We start from the raw sequence: 18,504 nt of genomic DNA on the forward strand, positions 1-18,504 counted from the left end.
AAGAAAGTAAGGGTCAGGATTCAGATCATATGTTGAATTGGTTTGTATTTTTTTCCCAAAGACACATGGGAAATTTAGATAAGAAAAATGTCTACCTAGGGGGGAGTACAGAGGGCTGGGGTGGGAGGAAGACTTCTCAATGGATATTTTTCTTCTCATGTATTATCTATTTGATCATTAAAACAGCATTTTAAACATTTTAAAACTTTGGTTCTCTTCTAAAATTTAATTTGTATTAATGGTCCCATTTTTATATCTGGCTCAAATTCTTTTATGCGAGTTCAAAAGCCTTTTGGTTAACAGGGCATAATCCTAAAGCATCCAGATTTCCAGGTGGATTTGGGCTTCTCCGAATCCTCATAACCCTGCCCGGAGAAACCCTGAAAAAAATGGAAGTGAAGGGGTTTCCCTAGTGGTCCAGTGGTTAAGAATCCATCTTGCAATGCAAGGGGCACAGATTCAACCCCTGGTCTGGGAAGATCCCACATGCCTTGGAGCAACTAAATCTGTGTGCCACAACTGCTAAGCCCAAGCTCTAGAGCCCACAGGCTACAACTACTGAAGCCCATTCACCCTAGAGCCATGCTCCAAAATGAGAAGCCACCACAGTGAGAAACCCAAGCAATGCAATGAGGAATAGCCCCCACTCGCAGCAACTAGGGAAAGCCTGCATGCAGCAATAAAGACCCACCACAGCCAAAAAATATATAAAAACTGATAAATAAATAAATCTTAAAAAAAGAAAAAAAAGAAGCATGGAGGTGAAGAGGTGAGAGCCACCCTTGGGCTCCTGGAATCAGGGCAGGATCACATCCTGGGCCTGATTCTCCTCACCCATCTCAGGGAACTCTCAGAAACTCTGGGAGGGAATGAGCTCTGTCCCAGGGTGGGTCAGGGACTCCTGGGCAGGCCTGGGGAGCCCCAGGTGGAGGCCTCACCGTCACGCCAGCTCCATCCGGGGCCCTGGCAGTGGGGTGTCTGGGTGTTCTGGGTGTCAGCTCACCTCTTTAGAGAGCCGGGTGAAGAGGTCCCCGCCGCGCAGGAAGTCCAGGATAAGGTAGAGCTTTCCCTCGGTCTGGAAGGCTGGGGAGACCGGAAAAGGCCATGGGGGAGCCAGCTGCACCCTGGGCCTTGTCCCTCTGCCCCTCAGCTCCCTTAGTCTGATGGGTGGCAGATGGGGCAGTATACAGGGAAGGCAACAGCCCCCCGGCAAGGGCAAAGGCCGGCAGGTGGGGTGGGAGGTCAGGGAGGGTCTGTGGTCTTACCATAGTGCAGCTTTACCACAAACGGGTGGTTTACGTCAGCCAGGATGTCTCTCTCCATCTTGGTCCGAACGCGGTCACGCACTGGTCAAAGGAAGAAGAGGCTTACCAAAGGTCTGGCCGCCCAGCACAGCACCCCCCGGGCCTTGGCTAAGAAGGACTCTCTTTTGGACTTGTTCCCCATGTCTCTCGGCAGTGCCCAAGACTGGCCCTTGGTACCCTGCCCATCTCTCTAGCCCTGTCGCTAGCTGTGCCCCAAGGGGCCATTCAATCCAGCCAGTCTAAGCAACCTGTTCCTTGTGTGCCCCCAGCCTCTGCCCCTGTGGCTCCCCCTCGGGATGCCTTCATCAGCCCCCTCTCCATCTGGCATAAAAATCTCCAATTCCCAGACTTCCCTGGTGGTCCAGTGGTTAAGACTCTGCCCTTCCACTACAGCGGGCATGGGTTTGATCCCTGGTTGGGGAAGTTCCACATGCCATGCGGTGTGGCCAAAAAAAAGCAAGAAAAAAATCCCCAATTCTAGTCGGGGGCAGATTCCCTGGGCCTGAATTTCAGACTCATGGGTCTGAGCAGGCACCTAACCCTTTTTTTTTTTTTTAGGAATGAAAGTCCCTAGGCCATTCTCATCATTAGCAGGTTCTCCTCTGACTCAGTTTAGGCTTTCTCTCCTCCAGGAAGCCTTCCTTAATCTGCCAAGCTGAGCTGGAGCCCTCTGGACTCCTATACTGCTCTATTTCCCCCTTCAGAGCACCTTTCACCCTCTTGTAATTTTCTTGCTTACCTCACTAGACAATGTCGGGACCATGCTGGATTAACCAGCCTCATCACTGTTTCCAAAATACACCGAATATTTTCAAACTATTAATATCCCTTTACATTTCTGTTCAGGCATAGTTAACTCCCTCCTGGGGTATCTTTCCTCTATGTTTTCAGTCTGGAGAGAAGGCCTAACTCATCCTCTAAAGGCACAGCTCACTCAGCTACTCCCATGGGAGCCTCTCCCCTGTGAGGCTGAAACCCAGATTCTCCTGGGTCCCAGCACCAATTGCACCACCCGGTGGAGTACTGCGCCCCTCCCCCGCCCCAGCCTGGGAGCCCTTCACAGCATCTTTCTCCTCCTATCATCCTTCCTGGGGAAGGATTCCCATCCCTACCAGGCTGGCCTTGGAGCACCACAGCTAAGTCACCCCACAGCCAGCCCACTGTGGCCACAGGAGCCCAAGGCCAGTACCTCCTATTCTCCCCCCACCATCCTAGCCGGGGTCCACTCCTCCTGGTCAGCGGGACCAACCTGGTCCCCAGGCTGGTCAAGGATTCACTGCCCAGTCCGAAGCCCACTCCTAACCACCCTCACACCCTTGGTAAGTCTGGGAATTCTAGATGTGGGCTCAGCTCCCTCTGAACCTCTCCATCCATCTCTGGGGCCTTGACTCACCCTCTCCAACCCGCCCAACTGCCTCGTTCCCTGGGTCCCCTCCTCTCCATTCACGCTCTCCTCCACTCTGAGAGGTCTCCCTCAGACTCTTCAAGCATCATGAAGCAATTATGCTCACAGAATGCCTCTGCCCAACCAAGCTGAGGCCTGATCTCTGAATCCCTTGCCCCCATCCCCCTCAACACACCACACTTACCCCCTGCCTCCTGCCAGATGCCCTTCAGCTACAGTCACTGGCTCTCAGCTTAGGGGGGTGGGAAGGGGTTAATCCCCGGAAGTCTTTACTTCTGAGTGGATCCTGTCTTTGCCATCAGGGGAGGTGGGAGAGAAGGAGGGGCTGAGAAGAGACCTGTTTCTCCCATCAGACCCAAGGCCCCTAAGAGCTGGGTGTCGTCCTCTGAGGCTCTGCAGGGGAGGTACCCCCCACTCACCTTTCAGTGTCGCCTTCTTTAGTACCTTCATGGCGTACAAGTGCCCACTGTCAGGTCGGGTGACCTTTCGTACCAGGAAGACCTGAGAAGGCATTGGGGGCGGTGGTGAGGGGGAAGCAGAAGAGAAGATGGGCAGGGGGCTGAACCTGCCAGCTTGCACACCCCAGGTCCCAGGCTGACTTCCAGCTTCCCTGAGCACCAACCTGACCTTATGTCGCCCCTGGGTACCACAGTGACCTCTCTCCTCCTCCCCTCAGACCCATCAACCCTTGCCTTCTGATCCTTTGAGCTCCAAGGTGGCCCTCCCATCCCCACTGTGACAGGACCAGTGCTACCCTCCCAGCTGTGGGCTTGGGGCTCACTTTGCCAAAGGATCCCTGGCCCAGGACCTTGAGGAGCTCAAAATGGGATGGGTCGGCCTTCTCCGAGCCAGCCTTGACATGGTGCGTGATGGAGATCTCCTTGAGAACGCCCTCATCCTGACGGAGGAACAGAGCTGGTGAGCACGGTGGGCCCCATGCAGGTCAGCACAGGGCATGGCCCCCCATCCAAGTCTACTCCCGCCGGATCTCAGCAGACAGGGTCCTGCAGGCCCACCCCGCCAGCTACCCTGGAAGACGGGGCCTTCCAGTTCATCAGTATCAAAACTCGGGGAGGGTCAAAATACCAAGGCACCAGGCCAGGTGAGCTCGTATTGCTCCTGCTGTTCCAGCCTGGTCAGGCCCAGAGGGGTGCCCAGACACGGCCAGGCTGAGCCAATGCCAGGCTCTGGTTGAGGCCTACAGACCTGCCCCAGGTCCTCCCTGTGAGGCTCCCCTCCCGCGGCTACAAAGGTTTGGTTTTGCCACAGTAGGAAGTAGAGTTTGCTCGCGTACTGGGAAGGCACAACTGGGCTTTTGTTTCTGGTCAAGATGGAAGATGGGCTCTCTCTGGTAGAAGGACAGGGCTAAGATACACAAGAACACAAAGTCATCACCTCAGACTCCCCCTACCAACCCAGTAAGTGCCAGCCTGGGGTGGGTGGGAGCAAGACCGGAGACTCTATGCCCCACCCTCTGAAACTTCCTTCACACAAGTCTACTAGAAACCCCTGCCAGGTCCCAGATGTTCTAGAACCCCTCTGCTCTCCCTCCAATCTGTCGATACCGCCCTGGAGCCCGGAAGTGCCTCCTCACTTTCCCAGGAAGCAAGGCTGGACAAGGTCTAGTCACCCAGGAGGGTCAGGCATGGGCAAGGAGAACCCAGAGCCAGCTGTTTCCGAACTGGTTACCGGGGCACCTGTTTCAGGGGCCACTGTCAGGCCAGGCCCAGATATCTGGGCACACTCACCGAGTCCTGCCTGGGGCCAGGGCCAGAGCCAGGGAAGGGGGCAGGCAGGGAGGTCTGGCTGATCCTGGGCCGCTGCTTCCTGGGCAGCCAGGGGAGCAGGGCCCAGAGCCGCAAACGGGGCGGCTTGGGATCCTGCTCCATGCGCCCGGCCGGGCCGAGGCACCATGGCAGGAGCAGGCAGCGTCCGGGGCTGCTGCGGAGGTGGCCAGGCCCAAGGCGGATGTGCAGGGTGAAGGCGGGGGCTGGGCCAGCCCAGGGCCGCCAATCACTCAGGGCCTGTGGTTTCCCAGCTCCCTTACCACGTTCCCTTCCTCTCTCCCCCCCCTTCCCCATCGCCGGAGGGCTGCCCTCTGGCCCTCCCCCCCATCCTCCCTGTGGGCCTGCAGAGGGAAAGCCCCATGCCAAGCCAGCTGTTAGGGAGGAGACAGGTGCCCAACAGGCAGACAGAGGGACCTGACATGTTCAGGCAGATAAGGAGGGACACCCAACAGGCAGAGGCAGGCACCCTATAGGTGAAGACAGATGAAGGCGCACATCCAACAGATGGGTAGGAGAGTCCATGTGCCCAACAGGCTGGGATGCACGGGGCCATGCACTCAACAGGAAGGAGGTGGGAAGAATACACATCCGACAGGCAGAGACAGATGGGGACATGTACCCAACACACGGAGGAGGCAGGAAGGGACTCATACCCAACAGGCAGAAGTGGACAGAGACTCAAATCTACCATGGAGAGGCAGATGGGGGGGGACACATTCCAACAGGCAAAGATAGATGGTGACATGTACCCAACAGGCAGAGACAGATGGAGATCCAACAAGCAGAGGCAGATGGGGGCTTGCATCCAACAGGTGGAGACAGAAGGGACACGACCCAACAGGCACCCAGCTATGTGACATGGACCCAACAGGTAAAGATAGGCACTCATGGAGTGGAGACGGACAGGAACCCAACAACAGAAGCAGGTGGGCAGCAGTCAGAGGCAGCCAGCGTCAGTGAGGCCCAAGGAGGCTGACAGACACCCAGAGCAGACACACAGGTGCCCAGAGAGTCAGACCCTGGACTTAAGGGCAAGAGCTCTGGGTTCTTGCTGGTCCACCTGGGGAATATCACCTGCAAAGGCCCAGCACTTGAGAGACAGCAGTCTGGTACTTGTGGCCGACTCATCTCTGAGGAATTCCATTTCTTTGGGCTTTCCTTCCCATGCCAGGGCCTGAGAGGGGCCCAGGATCAAGTCACCCAATGGAGACGGATGTCTGCTGAGTGTAATCTGATGACTCTGACCCTGACCCAGACAGATATCCCAGGGCTGTCATGCCCCACTCCAGGAACCAGAAACTGAGCTCCACCGGACAGCAATTCACCCAGGCTCAAAGTGAACTGGTGGCAAAGCCGGCTCAAACCCAGGTCCTTTCCCTGGTCCCCCCCTGGCCGGGGGTCAGCAGGCCTCAGGGGCCAGGAAAGGGAGGGCGGGTAAGTCAGCCAGAGCCACGTCCTGCCGAGCCAAGCCTGCCCCCTCCCTTAGTACCAGGGAGAGTCTGGGGACTTCCCACTCTAGATGTCGACCCTGGGACCCTGAACAGCCACAGAAGCTGCAGTCACGAAAACCTGCAGGTCAATCAGGCCCCTGAGAGGAACCCAGTAGGTGGGACAGGCAGAAAACCTGGCTCAGAGAGGGGCTGGGGAGGGCCAAGACCACACAGCAACACCTACCCACCCCGTCCTGAGGTCTGAGTCTCCTCCTCTCGGTCTGCCTCTGACTGAGAATCGTCCCTGGGGACAGAGGTAGTCACCCGGAAACCCCAGGGCACAGAGCCACCCCCAAACCCATTCCTGGCTCAGAGTCTTGGTGACAGACACCGCTGGAGGCAGGCCAAGCCTCTGCTCACCTTTCTGGGGCAGGGGCGTGAGTCTCTCTCAACTCTGGGGAAGTCTGCCGGGGTCTGCATGGTGGGGCCCACGCCTATGGCCAGAGAGCCTGGCTAATCCCCTCACTTCTGCTTTTTCAACTTTCCTGGCCCAGAAGGCAGGGTCCCTGACCCCCTCCTTCTCACTTCCCCCTCTGCCAGGAGGAGGGACGTAGGCTCCCCTGCGGAGGAGGGGACACCGTAGACCCCAAGCCCACGACTCCAGGGTGGACCCAGAGAGACCCCTCTCCTCGTCTCCTCTGATCCTAAGGAAAGGAGACCGGGACACGGACAGAAGTCACAAGGAGAGGCAGCAGCAACACGGGGGGCACCCTCTACCTGCAAACGTCCCCAGGAGAGAATGGGGGTCAAAAGGCACCAAGGCCACCATCTCTGACAGTCCGGCCCAGAGCACGGGCGTTCTTTCCCCTGTGGTGACCTTCCCGTGGCTGGGCCCACCCCAGATGGCAGCCCACAGGGCAGGCACGACCACACTCAGCGCTGCCTTGAAGAAGCCTGTCAGCCCAGGGCCCTGGAGCGGAGGGGAGGGGGGGTGCAGTGGGCAATGGGGCAGAAGGCATGGACCTCACGGATAGCCGTGGGGCAGGGGGGTACCAGGCCCGGCCCTTTGCCGCATGGCCTCACCACATCACTCACCCAGTACCCACACAGGAACTGACACACACACAAATGCACACAGTCCGCTGATCGGAAACCATTTCCACAGACATCCCCTATGTGGAAACACGCCCCCACGCACACAGAACTTCCCCTTCCAGTCCTCACAGAGCCTGACAACAGTCTGAGGAAAGCCTGCTGGCTGTTGTGCAAGATGCTTCCTTAGACTGAGGCCTCTCATTGTACTCCAGCTTCTTCTGGAGGGCCTGGGGTCTGGGGTTGCCCTGAGAGCCCCAAAGCTCTGTGGTCCAGTATCAGCTATGCCCCCCCGACTTCCCACTACCCTCGTATCCTTCAGAAGCAAAGGAAGGCTCTCCATGGCAAGCAGGGTACAAGAAGGGGCAACAGGAAGGAAGCTGTCTCCAAACTGCCTTCACCGAAGGGGTATGTGCAAGGCCTGGGAACCTCTGGTGGCAGCAGTGGGGAGGACAGCACCAGATCCCACCCCCTGGTCGTGGCCCCATTCCCCCCATAGATACTTCCTCTTACTTACTTCCTCCCACAAGGCAGCTGGAGAGAAGCCCAGAGCACCCCCACACACACACTCCCTGCCTGATCCCTGGCCTGTAGGGTCCCCATCCCGGGCCTCCCTCCAGCAGCTGCAGCCCAAGCCCACCTGCTGATCTCCGGCCCTAACGGACACCAACAGCCCCTCCCCCAGCTGGCAGCATCTGCAGGACCTTCCAGGAGTGCGCCCTCTCATGGGGCAAACATCCCCAGACGCCTCTCCCGGCATGCCTCTGGGCCTCCTTGATAGGGGAGCTGGCCTTGGGCCCGAAGCCAGGACTGGTGTGGAGTGACAATGAGAATCGTAGTCTCTTAACTGAGCAATTATTGCAGGAAGCCATTCTTCCCTTCAGCTTTTATTGTGTGGATTCTGCCAGGCTCAGGTGTTCTACTCCTAGGAAAGTGCTGTCATCCCATTCCAGAGAAGAGGAAACTAGACTCAGACAGAAAGTGACTTGCCCAAGGCCACATGGCCAGAAAGGCGGAGAGCTCGGGGCAAAATCGAAGCCTACAGGCTGAAGCATTTCATCATCACCCTCCTTGCGAGTCCCACTAGCCTGCTTCCCCTCTGGATGTTACTCACAGCTATGGGCCCCTGGCTGTATCCCCAGGCCAGGAGCCAGACACTAGGAGGCGCACGTGTTAAGGAAGACTCCAGCCTTGTCCTCAGGCAGCTCCCCTAAATACACAATAACAAACCGGAAGCATGGTGCACAACAGTGCAGGCAAAGCGCTGGAGGTGCCCACAGGCTCTCACTATCTGCCCGAGGTGAGAAATGGGAAGATGCGACAGTCTAGCTGGACCCTGAAGATGAACAGGAGGAGGAGGAAAAAACACACTGGGGTGTAGAGAGAGACCAGCATGGAAAAGAGGCCTGAGGCCAGGAGGGCAGGGTGGGAAGTTAAGAACCGCCTACTCATTTGTTCCCGTGCAACCCTCTCTCCCTATCTAAGCCTCAGTTTCTTCTGTAAAATGTTCGCACCCTCAAAAGGTTGTTTCGAGACGCAAAATGGGCCACAGAGATAAAGGGATGTGGTAAACAGAACTCCCTGAATGGCAAGGGCTTTCTTACTGCTGCAGGGTCTCCTCTGGGCAGGCTGAAGGGACAGAGTCCACGGGTCTCAGGTGTTGAAAGGGTGGAGGTTGGGGGAGCCTTTCCCGGCCAGTCCCAGGGAAATTCCCCCCCAACACCTGAGACTCCCAAGGCTCCCCGAAGTCCACAATCACATCCTGCCTGAGCTCCAGCCAGGGGAGCATGAGGGATCCGGGAGGGATCAGGGTTTCATAAACAGGAAGAGAGGAGGGGAGGGGGAGAGACGCTCAGCTCTCAAAATAGACCTGCAGGCGCTTCCAAGGGGTCCAGCTCCGGAGATAGCCAGGGAGGGGGCCTGGGGTGCCCAGTCCACCCCCAGGAAGAGAGGGAGGGTGAATGGAGCCCCAGCATGCCTGAAGGACCAGGTGCACACGGGGAGCTCTCATCCTAGACTGCAGTCCTCTCTACAGCTGCTAAAACCCCAATCCCTTCTTCTGCCTGAAATGAATCAAATAAACAAGCATTGAACACCAATATGATGTCTCAAACACTGCTGGTTGCTCCAATTTATGCACATCACGTTCCCTCCTTCTGGGTGGCCCTGACGGGTGGACTCTATTCTGCTTTTACAGAAGAGACATCTGAGCCTCCGAGGGGTTAAACAACTCGCCCAAAGTCAGCCAGCAAATGAGAAAGAGGAGCAGGATTTTGAACTCAGAGAGCCTGCCTCTCCTCCCCCTGGAAGGCCCATTTCTCTCTCCAGCTGCTCAAATCCCAGCTTTCGAGGCCCAGGCAAATGCCAGCTCTGCGAGGAAGGTGACCTGGTGCCCCGCAGCCCACACTTCCTCTTCTGCCACACACAGCAGTGCCCATCCATCTGGTCCACCCTCAACCTTGAGTGCAGATGCTACTGGGTTCCCTGGGATGTGCTCATCTCATCATGCCCCAGAGAGGCAGGTAGGAAGGTGGTATATTTCACTGCCCACTATCAGGCCTGGCACTGAATGGAGATTCTACGTGCCCACAGCCTGTTCTTCCCCATCACTGTATCTACCACACAAGCTCTCTTGTCACCACCCTTCCCCAATGCTGAGAACTCCCTGAGGGTGGGGTGTTGACTTCATTTGGGGGTTCCTAGTGCCATGAAAATGTGATGATGCAAAAGATAAACCAGCTCCTTCCACTGCACAAAGTGACAAGGTTCTGACCACAGGCTGAGCGCCCCCTGGTGTGTTGAGCCCAAAAGTGGGCACTGGGGATGCTAGAGATTTTGCAGCAACAGAGGTGAATGAGCAGGTGCCAAGTAACGATGGCAACTGGGGTCACGGGGATGCAATGCTCCTCCTCTTTAGTACTCAGTGTGTTTTCTGGGCCGGGAGGAATGTGGGTTCTGTGGTCAAGCAAGACTTGACTCTATTGCCACTAGCGATCTGACCTTGGGCCTCAACTTTCTCATCTGTAAAATGGGGAGAGTAACAGTTTCTACCTCTGGGGGTGTTATGAGAACCAAATGCAAAGCTCCTGGTATGGCACTTTCTCTCCCTTAATGTGGCATTCAAGGCTCTCCCTGCCCCATCCATGTCCAGCCTTATCTGCCTTCCCACCCCAGGATCTGCTCCAGAAGCAGGAAGGAGTCAAAGACTTGGGATCAAATGTAGGTTGTCCACCTGGGTAACTGCTTGTCCTCTCTTAACTAGCCCCTCTAGCTCTGAGGTGAGAAGCTGCATTCACCACCAGTTCCCTCAAAGCTGCAGGCACCTCTGCAACCCCTAGAACTACAGCCCCAAGATCTGAACATCTGGGTCTTCACTGGAGACCTACAGTCCCTTTATTCTGTTACTAGGCACCCAGGTGCAGCTACTTGGTGGGAAGAGATTCTCCCATATAAGGCTGACACAAGTCAAGGGGCCCAGTCCACACGACTCGGCCTGGCCTTTGGTGGCCCAAGGTTGGCATAGTAACAAAAAGAGGAGGGGGTGGGAGCCTACTTCTGTTGGCCTGCCCTACCCCAGGAAACTCGGCTCCCTTATCTTAGGAGGCTGAGTCAAGACAAACATCAGGACCAGCCCTTGGTCTATTTCAAAGGTCGGGCTTATGGTCTGGTACCTAGGCAGACCCAAGTCGAGAGGGTGCGGCCACTAACAGACAGTGGAGCTGAGCAATACAGCCAGGCACTCAGGCTGCAGGGCTAAAGTTACTTTGTGCCAGGCAGCTGCTCTTCCGTTTGTTCTTCACGTCACTCCTGAGAGGTAGGAGAACAGGTACCATCATTCCCAATGTACTGCTGAGGAAACTAGACTCAGAACGGAGAAGCTCCGGGTCAAATGGTGATGGTGGAGGCAGGACTAGAACTCAGGTCAGCTCTACCGCCAGAACTCATGCCCTGTCCTGCCTGGCGGCTTCCACAGCCTCTCCCCAGCCAGCAGCTCGGTGACCTCACAGCACCTTGAGAATCGGGTGAGGTCATTCCCAACATGGCGATGAGAAAGCTCAGGCCCGATTGTCCCCCAGCCTTGGCAGTGCTGTCAACACACAAAACCAGGAGCAGGATCTGGGGTGCTGAAGGGAGGGGCCCAAGGGAGGCAGAGAGCGCAGAGGTGAGGGAGCCAGCCTGGGGCTGGGAGGTGGGAGCCCTGAGAAACGGCCTGTGTGCCACATGCCAGGCGCTGGGTCCTGGTTTGATTGGAGACCACCAGCTTCCCTCCAGTACCAGGTGCCCAGACGATTCCAGGCCCTCGTCAGGCCCAGTGGACTTGAGCCTCTCCCATCACCCCTTCACCCTCTTAATACAGTCAGCCAAGCCACCACGAGTAAATAAATAGAGGACGCGTCCTGGTCTGGGTGACGGGTAAACCTGAGTTCTAGCCTGGCTTCTGACCCTGTCTGGGCCATAGTCCACTCCTGAGGAACCGGAAGGCTGAAGCGAGTAATCCTGACATACGGGGTTGCCTTGAGCATTAGGTGGGACCAGAGAAGGACTTGGCCTTCCCTGGTGGCTCAGTTGGTAAAGAATCCACCTTCAATGCGGGGTTCAATCCTTGGGTTGGGAAGATCCCTTGGAGAAGGGAACGGCTACCCACTCTAGTATTCCGGCCTGGAGAATCCCATGGACTGTATAGTCCACGGGGTCGCAAAGAGTCGGACATGACTGAGCGACTTTCACTTTCACTTTCAGAGAAGGAAGGCTGAGCTGGGCCAGGGGGCCTCACACCTGGGTGGGACAAAGTCAGTGCCTCCCTCCTCTTCCACGCCACGCAGGCACCCCTCCCCCGACGATCCCTAGCTCCGGTGCTAGCCCTGGTCCTTACCTTGGATGGCTGAAGCCCAGCTTCCTCCCCTGAGGCTTGTCCATTCTGAAAAAGAGAAGAGAGAGTGGGGAACACTGTCAGAACTTACCAGAGTGGCACAAAGCAAAGACAGACCCTATGGGGCACCCCGGCCCTTGGATGCTCCAAGTGGCTAGAAGGGCCCTGGAGGCAGGGGCGGGAGTTCTGGGAGGGCACAGGCCTCAAGCCTCCTGAAATCGCCCCGACTCAGGCAGTCCATTTTGGGCACCCCTCTCCCATGTTCTCTGCCTAGAAAACATCTCATCTTTGAAGGTCCGGCTCAAATGTCACCTCCTCCCAGTGAGAAGGAAAGGACTCTGTGTGTGTGCCAACTAACCAACCCAAGAGGCCTCAGTTTCCTGACCTGTAATATGGGTATTTACATCCACCTCCCAGAGTTGATGCAAGGGCTGAAGGAGACAAAGTCTGGGAGAGTGTCCAGCCCAGAAATGCCCTGGCCCTGCCTGCTCTGGGACCCCTCTCCATCCTTGCAGAATCACTGCTACTCCCTATGAGCCTTCAGTTTACCACTTATCACAATGCAGGGACTACTGACTGATGGGCCGTGCGTGCGTGCTAAGTTGCTTCAATCGTGTCTGACTCTTTGCGACCCCATGGACTATAGCCTGCCAGGCTCCTCTGCCCATGGGATTCTCCAGACAAGAGTACTGGAGTGGGTTGCCATTCCCTTCTCCAGGGAATCTTCTCCACCCAGGGATCGAACCCATGTCTCTTAGGTCTCCTGCATTGGCAGGCAGGTTCTTTACCACTAGTGCCACCTGGGAGCCCCTCCTAATAAACAGGGAGTCCTGGGAGGCAGCGATTAGGCTTTGGTGCTAACAGCTGCCCACTTGCAAGCCCCTGCTGCATGCCCAGCACTGGGCTTGGTGCCTCACACCCGTGGCACCATTAAACCCTCCTGACCTGGGAGGTAGGCCTGGGTCCCATTTGGCAGAGAAAGAAACTGAGGCGCAGAGGGGCCTAGTGATGGTGCCTAAGGTCACACCACTGCTAAGCGGGGATTCAAAATCCCGTCTCTGACACCAGGAGGTGCTCAAGAGGACTGAGGAGTAGAAGCCCAGTGCCCGGCCAGGGCAACAGAGAGGCAGGCATGGGAGCTCGTCTCTGGGCAGTCCTCCAGGCCCCAGACTTCGCCCTCAGCTGGGTGCTGTCCACCCTGGGTATACCACCCCTCTCCTGTGGGATATGTGGTGAGTAACCTACCCCATCCAGGCCTTGGGAAGCTAAAAGGAGCTGTCCCCAGCCCTCCTGTGCAGCAAGAGTGTGGAGAGACCAGGAAGACCCAGGACTTTGGAGCCAGGGGCCAAGTCCACAGGGCAGCTGCAGTCTTGTTGGCAGCAGCAGGCACAGCTGTGCTCTCCCCGTTATATAATCTCCCCGCTCTTGGAGCAGCACTCCCTCCCCGCCACCCCCTGGACATCCTGCCCCTTGAACCCCCTTAATACCCCTAATCCTCCCAAGGGGCTAGTGTTCTGAGGCCCCACCACACGTGTTTTCTCTCAGGAGCTTGGGGAGCAGGACTGGGTAGAACCAGGCTTGAGGGGAGGAGAAGGCGTGATGCCTTTGTAGATGGAGTTCTACTTCATCCAGCATTGTAGACTCCTGACATAACCCCGGATGGTAACAAGGGCCTACACACCAGCCTCCCCCACTGTAAGCCCTCACCCTTCCTAAAACTCAACTGCAATCATTATACTTGAGTAAGAGTCCCCTGGCCACTCACTCACTCCTTACTGAGAATTTTCTAGGTACCAGGCCTCAAACTCTTCCATGGCTTCCCACTACTTGTGGGATAAAGTCCCAGCTCCTAGGTATGGTGTTCAAAGCCGTCATCTCCAGCTCCCACAGGTGATTAATGTGGGTTCTGGAATCTGACCTTGTGGGTTCAAATTCTGGTTTCTATCACCTGCATAATCCTGAGGTTACTTCATTTCTCAAAGCTTCAGTTTCCTTATCTGTGAAATGGGGATAAAAGTAATGTACCTCACTGGGTGGCTTTAAGAAGCAAGCAAAATAGTGTCTATAAAATACATATATCCAGGGACTTCCCTGGTGGTCCAGTAGGCCAAGACTCTACACTCCCAATGCAGGGGGCCCAGGTTCGATCCCTGGTCGGATCCCACATGTCACAACTAAAGATCCCAAGTGCTACAACTAAGATCCGGCACAGCTAAATAAATAAATATTAAAAAAAAAAAAAAAGTACACCTGGCATATAACTAGTCCACAAACAATCACCATTATTACTATCCCTATTTTGGAGCTAAACTGAACAACCTGAGACCGTGAACAGACCAGCTTGTCTCCAAGCATTCTCATGGTGGTTCCTTCTACCAAGAAAATCTTTCCTGCCCAGTCACTTCAGCACACTCCTGGTCTTCTTTCAGGACTCAGTTAAATGTCTTCTCCTCCATCCACACAGCCTCAAGTGCTTTCCTCCCTCCTCTGGGCCTCACAGCACCGAGCAAACCTCAGATTAACTCAGGGAGGAGCCATGGCTTGTCCAGTATTGTCTCCTTGGCACCCAGCTCAGGGTCTGGCACATAGCCTGTCAAATGAAATCTCAAACCAGCAAAGCGAGCAAGGAGGCCAGAGTAGGTTCTATTACTCCCATTTTTCAGATGAGGCCCAGAAGAGCTGAGTGACTTAACTGCGGCCTCTCCGTTAGCAGGTGACAGACATGGGGCTATGACCCAGAGTCACGTGAATCCCAGTGAGAGAGAGGAGGAGGTGGTGGGTGAACCCAGAGGTGGACGCTTACAGAGCAGTATCTTGGAGGATTCAGGGAGCCTGTTTGGCTGCCTCCAGTCCCGGGGTCTGGCTTGGGTACCATCCTCATGGAACCCCAGGCCTGTAAGAGCTGATGCACAAGGTCTCTAGCGGGGAATGGGCAGCCCTGGAGAAAGGACTAGGAGTGCAAAGAGGACCACAGGTGACCTTCCCCTTGAAAGCCAGGGTCCTGGGAAGACAGGGCACATCTGCCCTTCTGGACTGACTGTTGCACAGAGGGTGGAAAGAACACAGGTCTGCAGCCACAAAGACAGAGCCCCTAATGCTAGCTCTGCCAGCCACTCACTCTGACCCTGTGTCTGTTACATTACTTCTCTGAGCCTCGGTTTCCTCATCGGTAGTAAGAGGACAGGTCTGTCTTGTTCACAGTGGCACCCTGCTGGTTGGAGAAGTACTTGTCACATTGTTAAGTGCTCAACAAATACTTGCTGAATGAATGAATAAGGACAATGATACTGACCTTGCAGAATACTGAATGAAAGACCTTGTCTAAGAGTCTGGTACAGGAAAGGCCTTCTGGCCTCTTAGAGGATGGAGATTCATTCTCCTCCCGCCTCCTCAGAGAGCAATACTCATGGGCACAGCAACCGAGGGCCCCCAGGCCATTGTGCCCCCTCCCCAGAGGTCAGAGATGGGTTCCAATAAGCATCCTTCCTTCCCACCCAAGCTGCTCTGTCTTGGGAAGAGACGTGTCCAGGGCAGTGTCTGGACAAGCCGGGCAGCAGATGGACAAAGACAGCACGTGCCCCACAGGCAGGAAGCAGCCCCAGGAGTTGGGTTCAGAGCCCAGCACTGGCAACCCTGCCGGCTGCTGGAAGCTGGGGGCCAGGTGCCAGGGCTGGCTGGCAATACTAGCCCTCAGCCAAGGCTGGACAGGAGAGTCTGCCAACATCCGGAGCCTCTCCTGGAGTACCTTCCACCTGGCCGGCTTGATCCCAGCTCTTGCCTGTCCTTAAGCCTCCCCCTACTGGGTAGAAGACAGTGAGAGATCTGGATTCGAATTCTGACTCTGACATTAATTCACAGGGCAGTTCCCTCTGAGTTCACTTGTTTCATATGAAGACAGGGATAATAATCCCTACCTTGAGAAGCTGTTTGCAGAATTATTTGATTTTAATAAGGTCACACTGGTGAAGTGGGGTGGATGGCACAGAGTGAAGCTCTGCACCCAGCGAGGCTGGGCCTGGGGCCAAGGTTACTGTGCCCAGAAGGGCTAGGGAAAGGCCCCGGCAGAATCCTCACCCACACTTCCAGTGGGTTGACTCCACCTGGGCCACACCCCAGACAAGGCCCTGCCTCCGAGCAGCCCATTTTCGGCAGCGTCACAGGGAGGGCAGATCCCAGGCCTCTGCCAAATGCCCTGCCAGCCCCTCGGCCTGCCTCCCTCCCGGCCAGGAGCCTGTACCTACAGGTCAGGGTGCTGTATCACTTACATGTCACCTGGGCTGAGAACAGCGAGGCCCTGTTCTCCAGTAAGAACCTGCGCCCAACCCGCGCCCTGGCTGCCCCATGGCTCCTGTTACCCAAACAATAACACCAAGTCGCCTGGCACCTCCATGGAGTGGGGAGGAGGAAAATGGGCAGCACTCCTTAGGGCTCTGCACCCTCTCAGGCCCAGAAAGCAGTGGCCAGAACCCAGCCCTGGCCAGTGGAGAAACAGAGGTCCAGAGAGGTTACGGACTGACTGAGGGTCACACAGCGAATCCTAGGTGAAGCTCCTGGAGAAGTCACAGCCCCTCTAAACCAAGGAAATAAGCCCGCCTTTTTTCCTCTCAAAGTTCAGGTGCAGTAGGACTAAAACTGAGTTGAGTTTCCTGTTTAAACCTGGTCCCTGCCTCAGGATTTCCCAAAGAGAAGCAGGAAGCAGTGCCCTGGACTGGGAATCAAGTTTCTGGGTGTCTGCCTTCCCGACTAGTGTAACCCACAGTAAGTCCCTCCCTGGCCTTTCCCAGTCCACCTTCCTCTAGGGAGGCCTAGGTCTCAAGGGTGTGCCAGGACAAAGGAATTTACCTCTGAGCACCCCCAACCCCTTGTGCCCCAGTCCTAGGGGGTGGGCAGCCCGTGGATAGGGGCTGCAGAGGGCCGTGTTCCTCAGTTCGGAGGGTGAGTCAGCGGGAGAACTTCTGAGCTGTGCAGGGCCCGTAAAAACCCCATGGCAGGGATCCCAGAGCAATTTACTCCAAATTGCGCCTTCAGGTTGGTTACCTAATCTTGCCGCGCCCACCCTCCAATAGCCAGTGTCAGCCGTGACCATCCCTTTAAAGGGGCAGCACACTCTGGGTGCTGCGGGCCCAGGATCCTCACTCAGCTCCCAACCAGCGGCCCTGAGGGGCAGGGCACGTGGTGGTTGCCCCAGGTAAGAGAGGGCAGAGGAGGGGATCTAAGCGGGGAGGGGTCCAAGCCCCAGCCAGAAGAAAATCACTTTGGGTCTCAGGCTCTCTGAGGTTTCCATCGTCTCCCTCATATCCCCACATCCCTCTGGAAAGGCAGTATCACCTATTGTCCTTCCCATAATGAGGCTGAACGGAAAGTTTTCTCCATCTGCTGGTTCAAGGGCTTGACCTTGACCCTGGGGGGTCAAAGGGCACAGGAAGAGCGGGCCTTCTGCAAGGTTAGGGCCTAAACCACAGTATCCTCAGAAGGCAAGAGTTGCCTCTGGGAGAGGCTAGGCAGGCAATGGCCAAATTCCCTGGAGGCCCAACCCTTCCTATGAGAGGGAGCAGGAACCAAGGACCTCTTCATCTCTAGGAATAATTTTCTCAAGGTCTAAGGACTTTTCCCCATTCTCTTCTCTCCAGCCTGGGAGAGGTGACACAGGCGTCCTCTGACCCTAGCCTGGAGCAAAGAAAACCAAGGGTTTCAGCCCCAGATGGGCAGTCACCCCAAATTCCACAGTTGCGACGATCAAGAAGGAAAGCCTTCTAAGGTCAGCAGCGGAGACCCTGGGAGCTCTTGGGGTAGGGCCGCTGTGAGACATCAAGAAGTTGGGGGGGTCCCATGACCCTCATCTCTTGGAGAATCCAAGACATCTGGCATCCCAACCCTGGGCCGTCTGCCCTAATGAAGGAACCTCCGACAGCTCCGGATACAGGTTCCAGGTATGCGCGGGGTGAGGCGGGGGTCAGGTCTAAGGGGCTTCCTCAGGGCTTGGCAGAACGGTCCCTCGCGCGCACACACCCGGGGCATTAGGGGGTGGAGCCGGAGACGAGGCTGGAGATCGGAGGGCACTCGCGTCCTCGCGGGCGCCCGCCAGGCTACAGCGGCGCCGCCGGCCGCCCCGCCCCTGTGGGGACTCGGGCTTGCCGGCCGCCGGCGCCCGTCCCCCGCCCAGCTCACTCACCTCCGGGTCCAGCGGCACCAGCTCCATGAGCGGCCAGGGCTCCTTGAGCTGGGCGAGCGGCATCGCGCCGCCGCCGGGCCGCCCGTGCTCCACCGGCGGCCCGAGCCGCGCCGCCTCCTGGGTTCTGAGGTTCCACGCTCAGCTCGCCCAGCGCCCCCTCCCTCCACGCCGAGACCCTCTAGCTCTGGCTGGGCCGTCCGCCGCCGCTGCTGCCGCCGCCGCCGCGGCACTAGCACTTCGGCTCCCTCCGTCACCCGGCGCCGCCGCGCCCATTGGCTACCTGCGCGAGGGGGCGGGGCCAGATAAGCCCCGCCCCGGCCCCCGCGGCGCGGCATTCCCAGGGAGGACCCCCGCCTCCGCCACGCGAGGAGTGAGGGCCCCGCCTCCACCGCGAGCCCCGGGCCCACGCTCCGCTCCGCCCAGGAGAGGCCCTCCTGGCTCCTC

General features: G+C 57.0%; 1 protein-coding gene across 11 annotated transcripts in view; it reads right to left on the bottom strand.

Annotated features, from left to right (window-relative positions):
- RPS6KA1 (ribosomal protein S6 kinase A1) overlaps positions 1–18,283 on the bottom strand; it is a 37,487-nt gene extending 19,204 nt beyond the window's left edge. For 3 of the 11 annotated variants that reach the window (XM_081580507.1, XM_081580500.1, XM_081580505.1), the window contains exons 1-6: positions 18,061–18,283; positions 11,892–11,936; positions 3,491–3,607; positions 3,129–3,210; positions 1,266–1,346; positions 1,004–1,083 (exon numbers count right to left, since the gene is read on the bottom strand). In XM_081580507.1, the coding sequence (XP_081436633.1) occupies positions 1,004–1,083; positions 1,266–1,346; positions 3,129–3,210; positions 3,491–3,607; positions 11,892–11,936; positions 18,061–18,123 (468 nt within the window). In that variant the 5' untranslated portion in view covers positions 18,124–18,283. Of the gene's footprint in view, positions 1–1,003; positions 1,084–1,265; positions 1,347–3,128; positions 3,211–3,490; positions 3,608–3,915; positions 4,075–4,457; positions 4,665–6,346; positions 6,457–7,658; positions 7,764–11,891; positions 11,937–18,060 lie in introns of those variants that run through there. The other 8 variants (XM_081580501.1, XM_081580499.1, XM_081580502.1 and 5 more) reach the window with 5 other exon arrangements.
- Positions 18,284–18,504: the final 221 nt, after the last annotated feature.

This window comes from Giraffa tippelskirchi, chromosome 3 (genome assembly GCF_054371585.1).
Source record: "Giraffa tippelskirchi isolate mGirTip1 chromosome 3, T2T-mGirTip1v1.2.pri, whole genome shotgun sequence".
Taxonomy (NCBI): domain Eukaryota; kingdom Metazoa; phylum Chordata; class Mammalia; order Artiodactyla; family Giraffidae; genus Giraffa; species Giraffa tippelskirchi.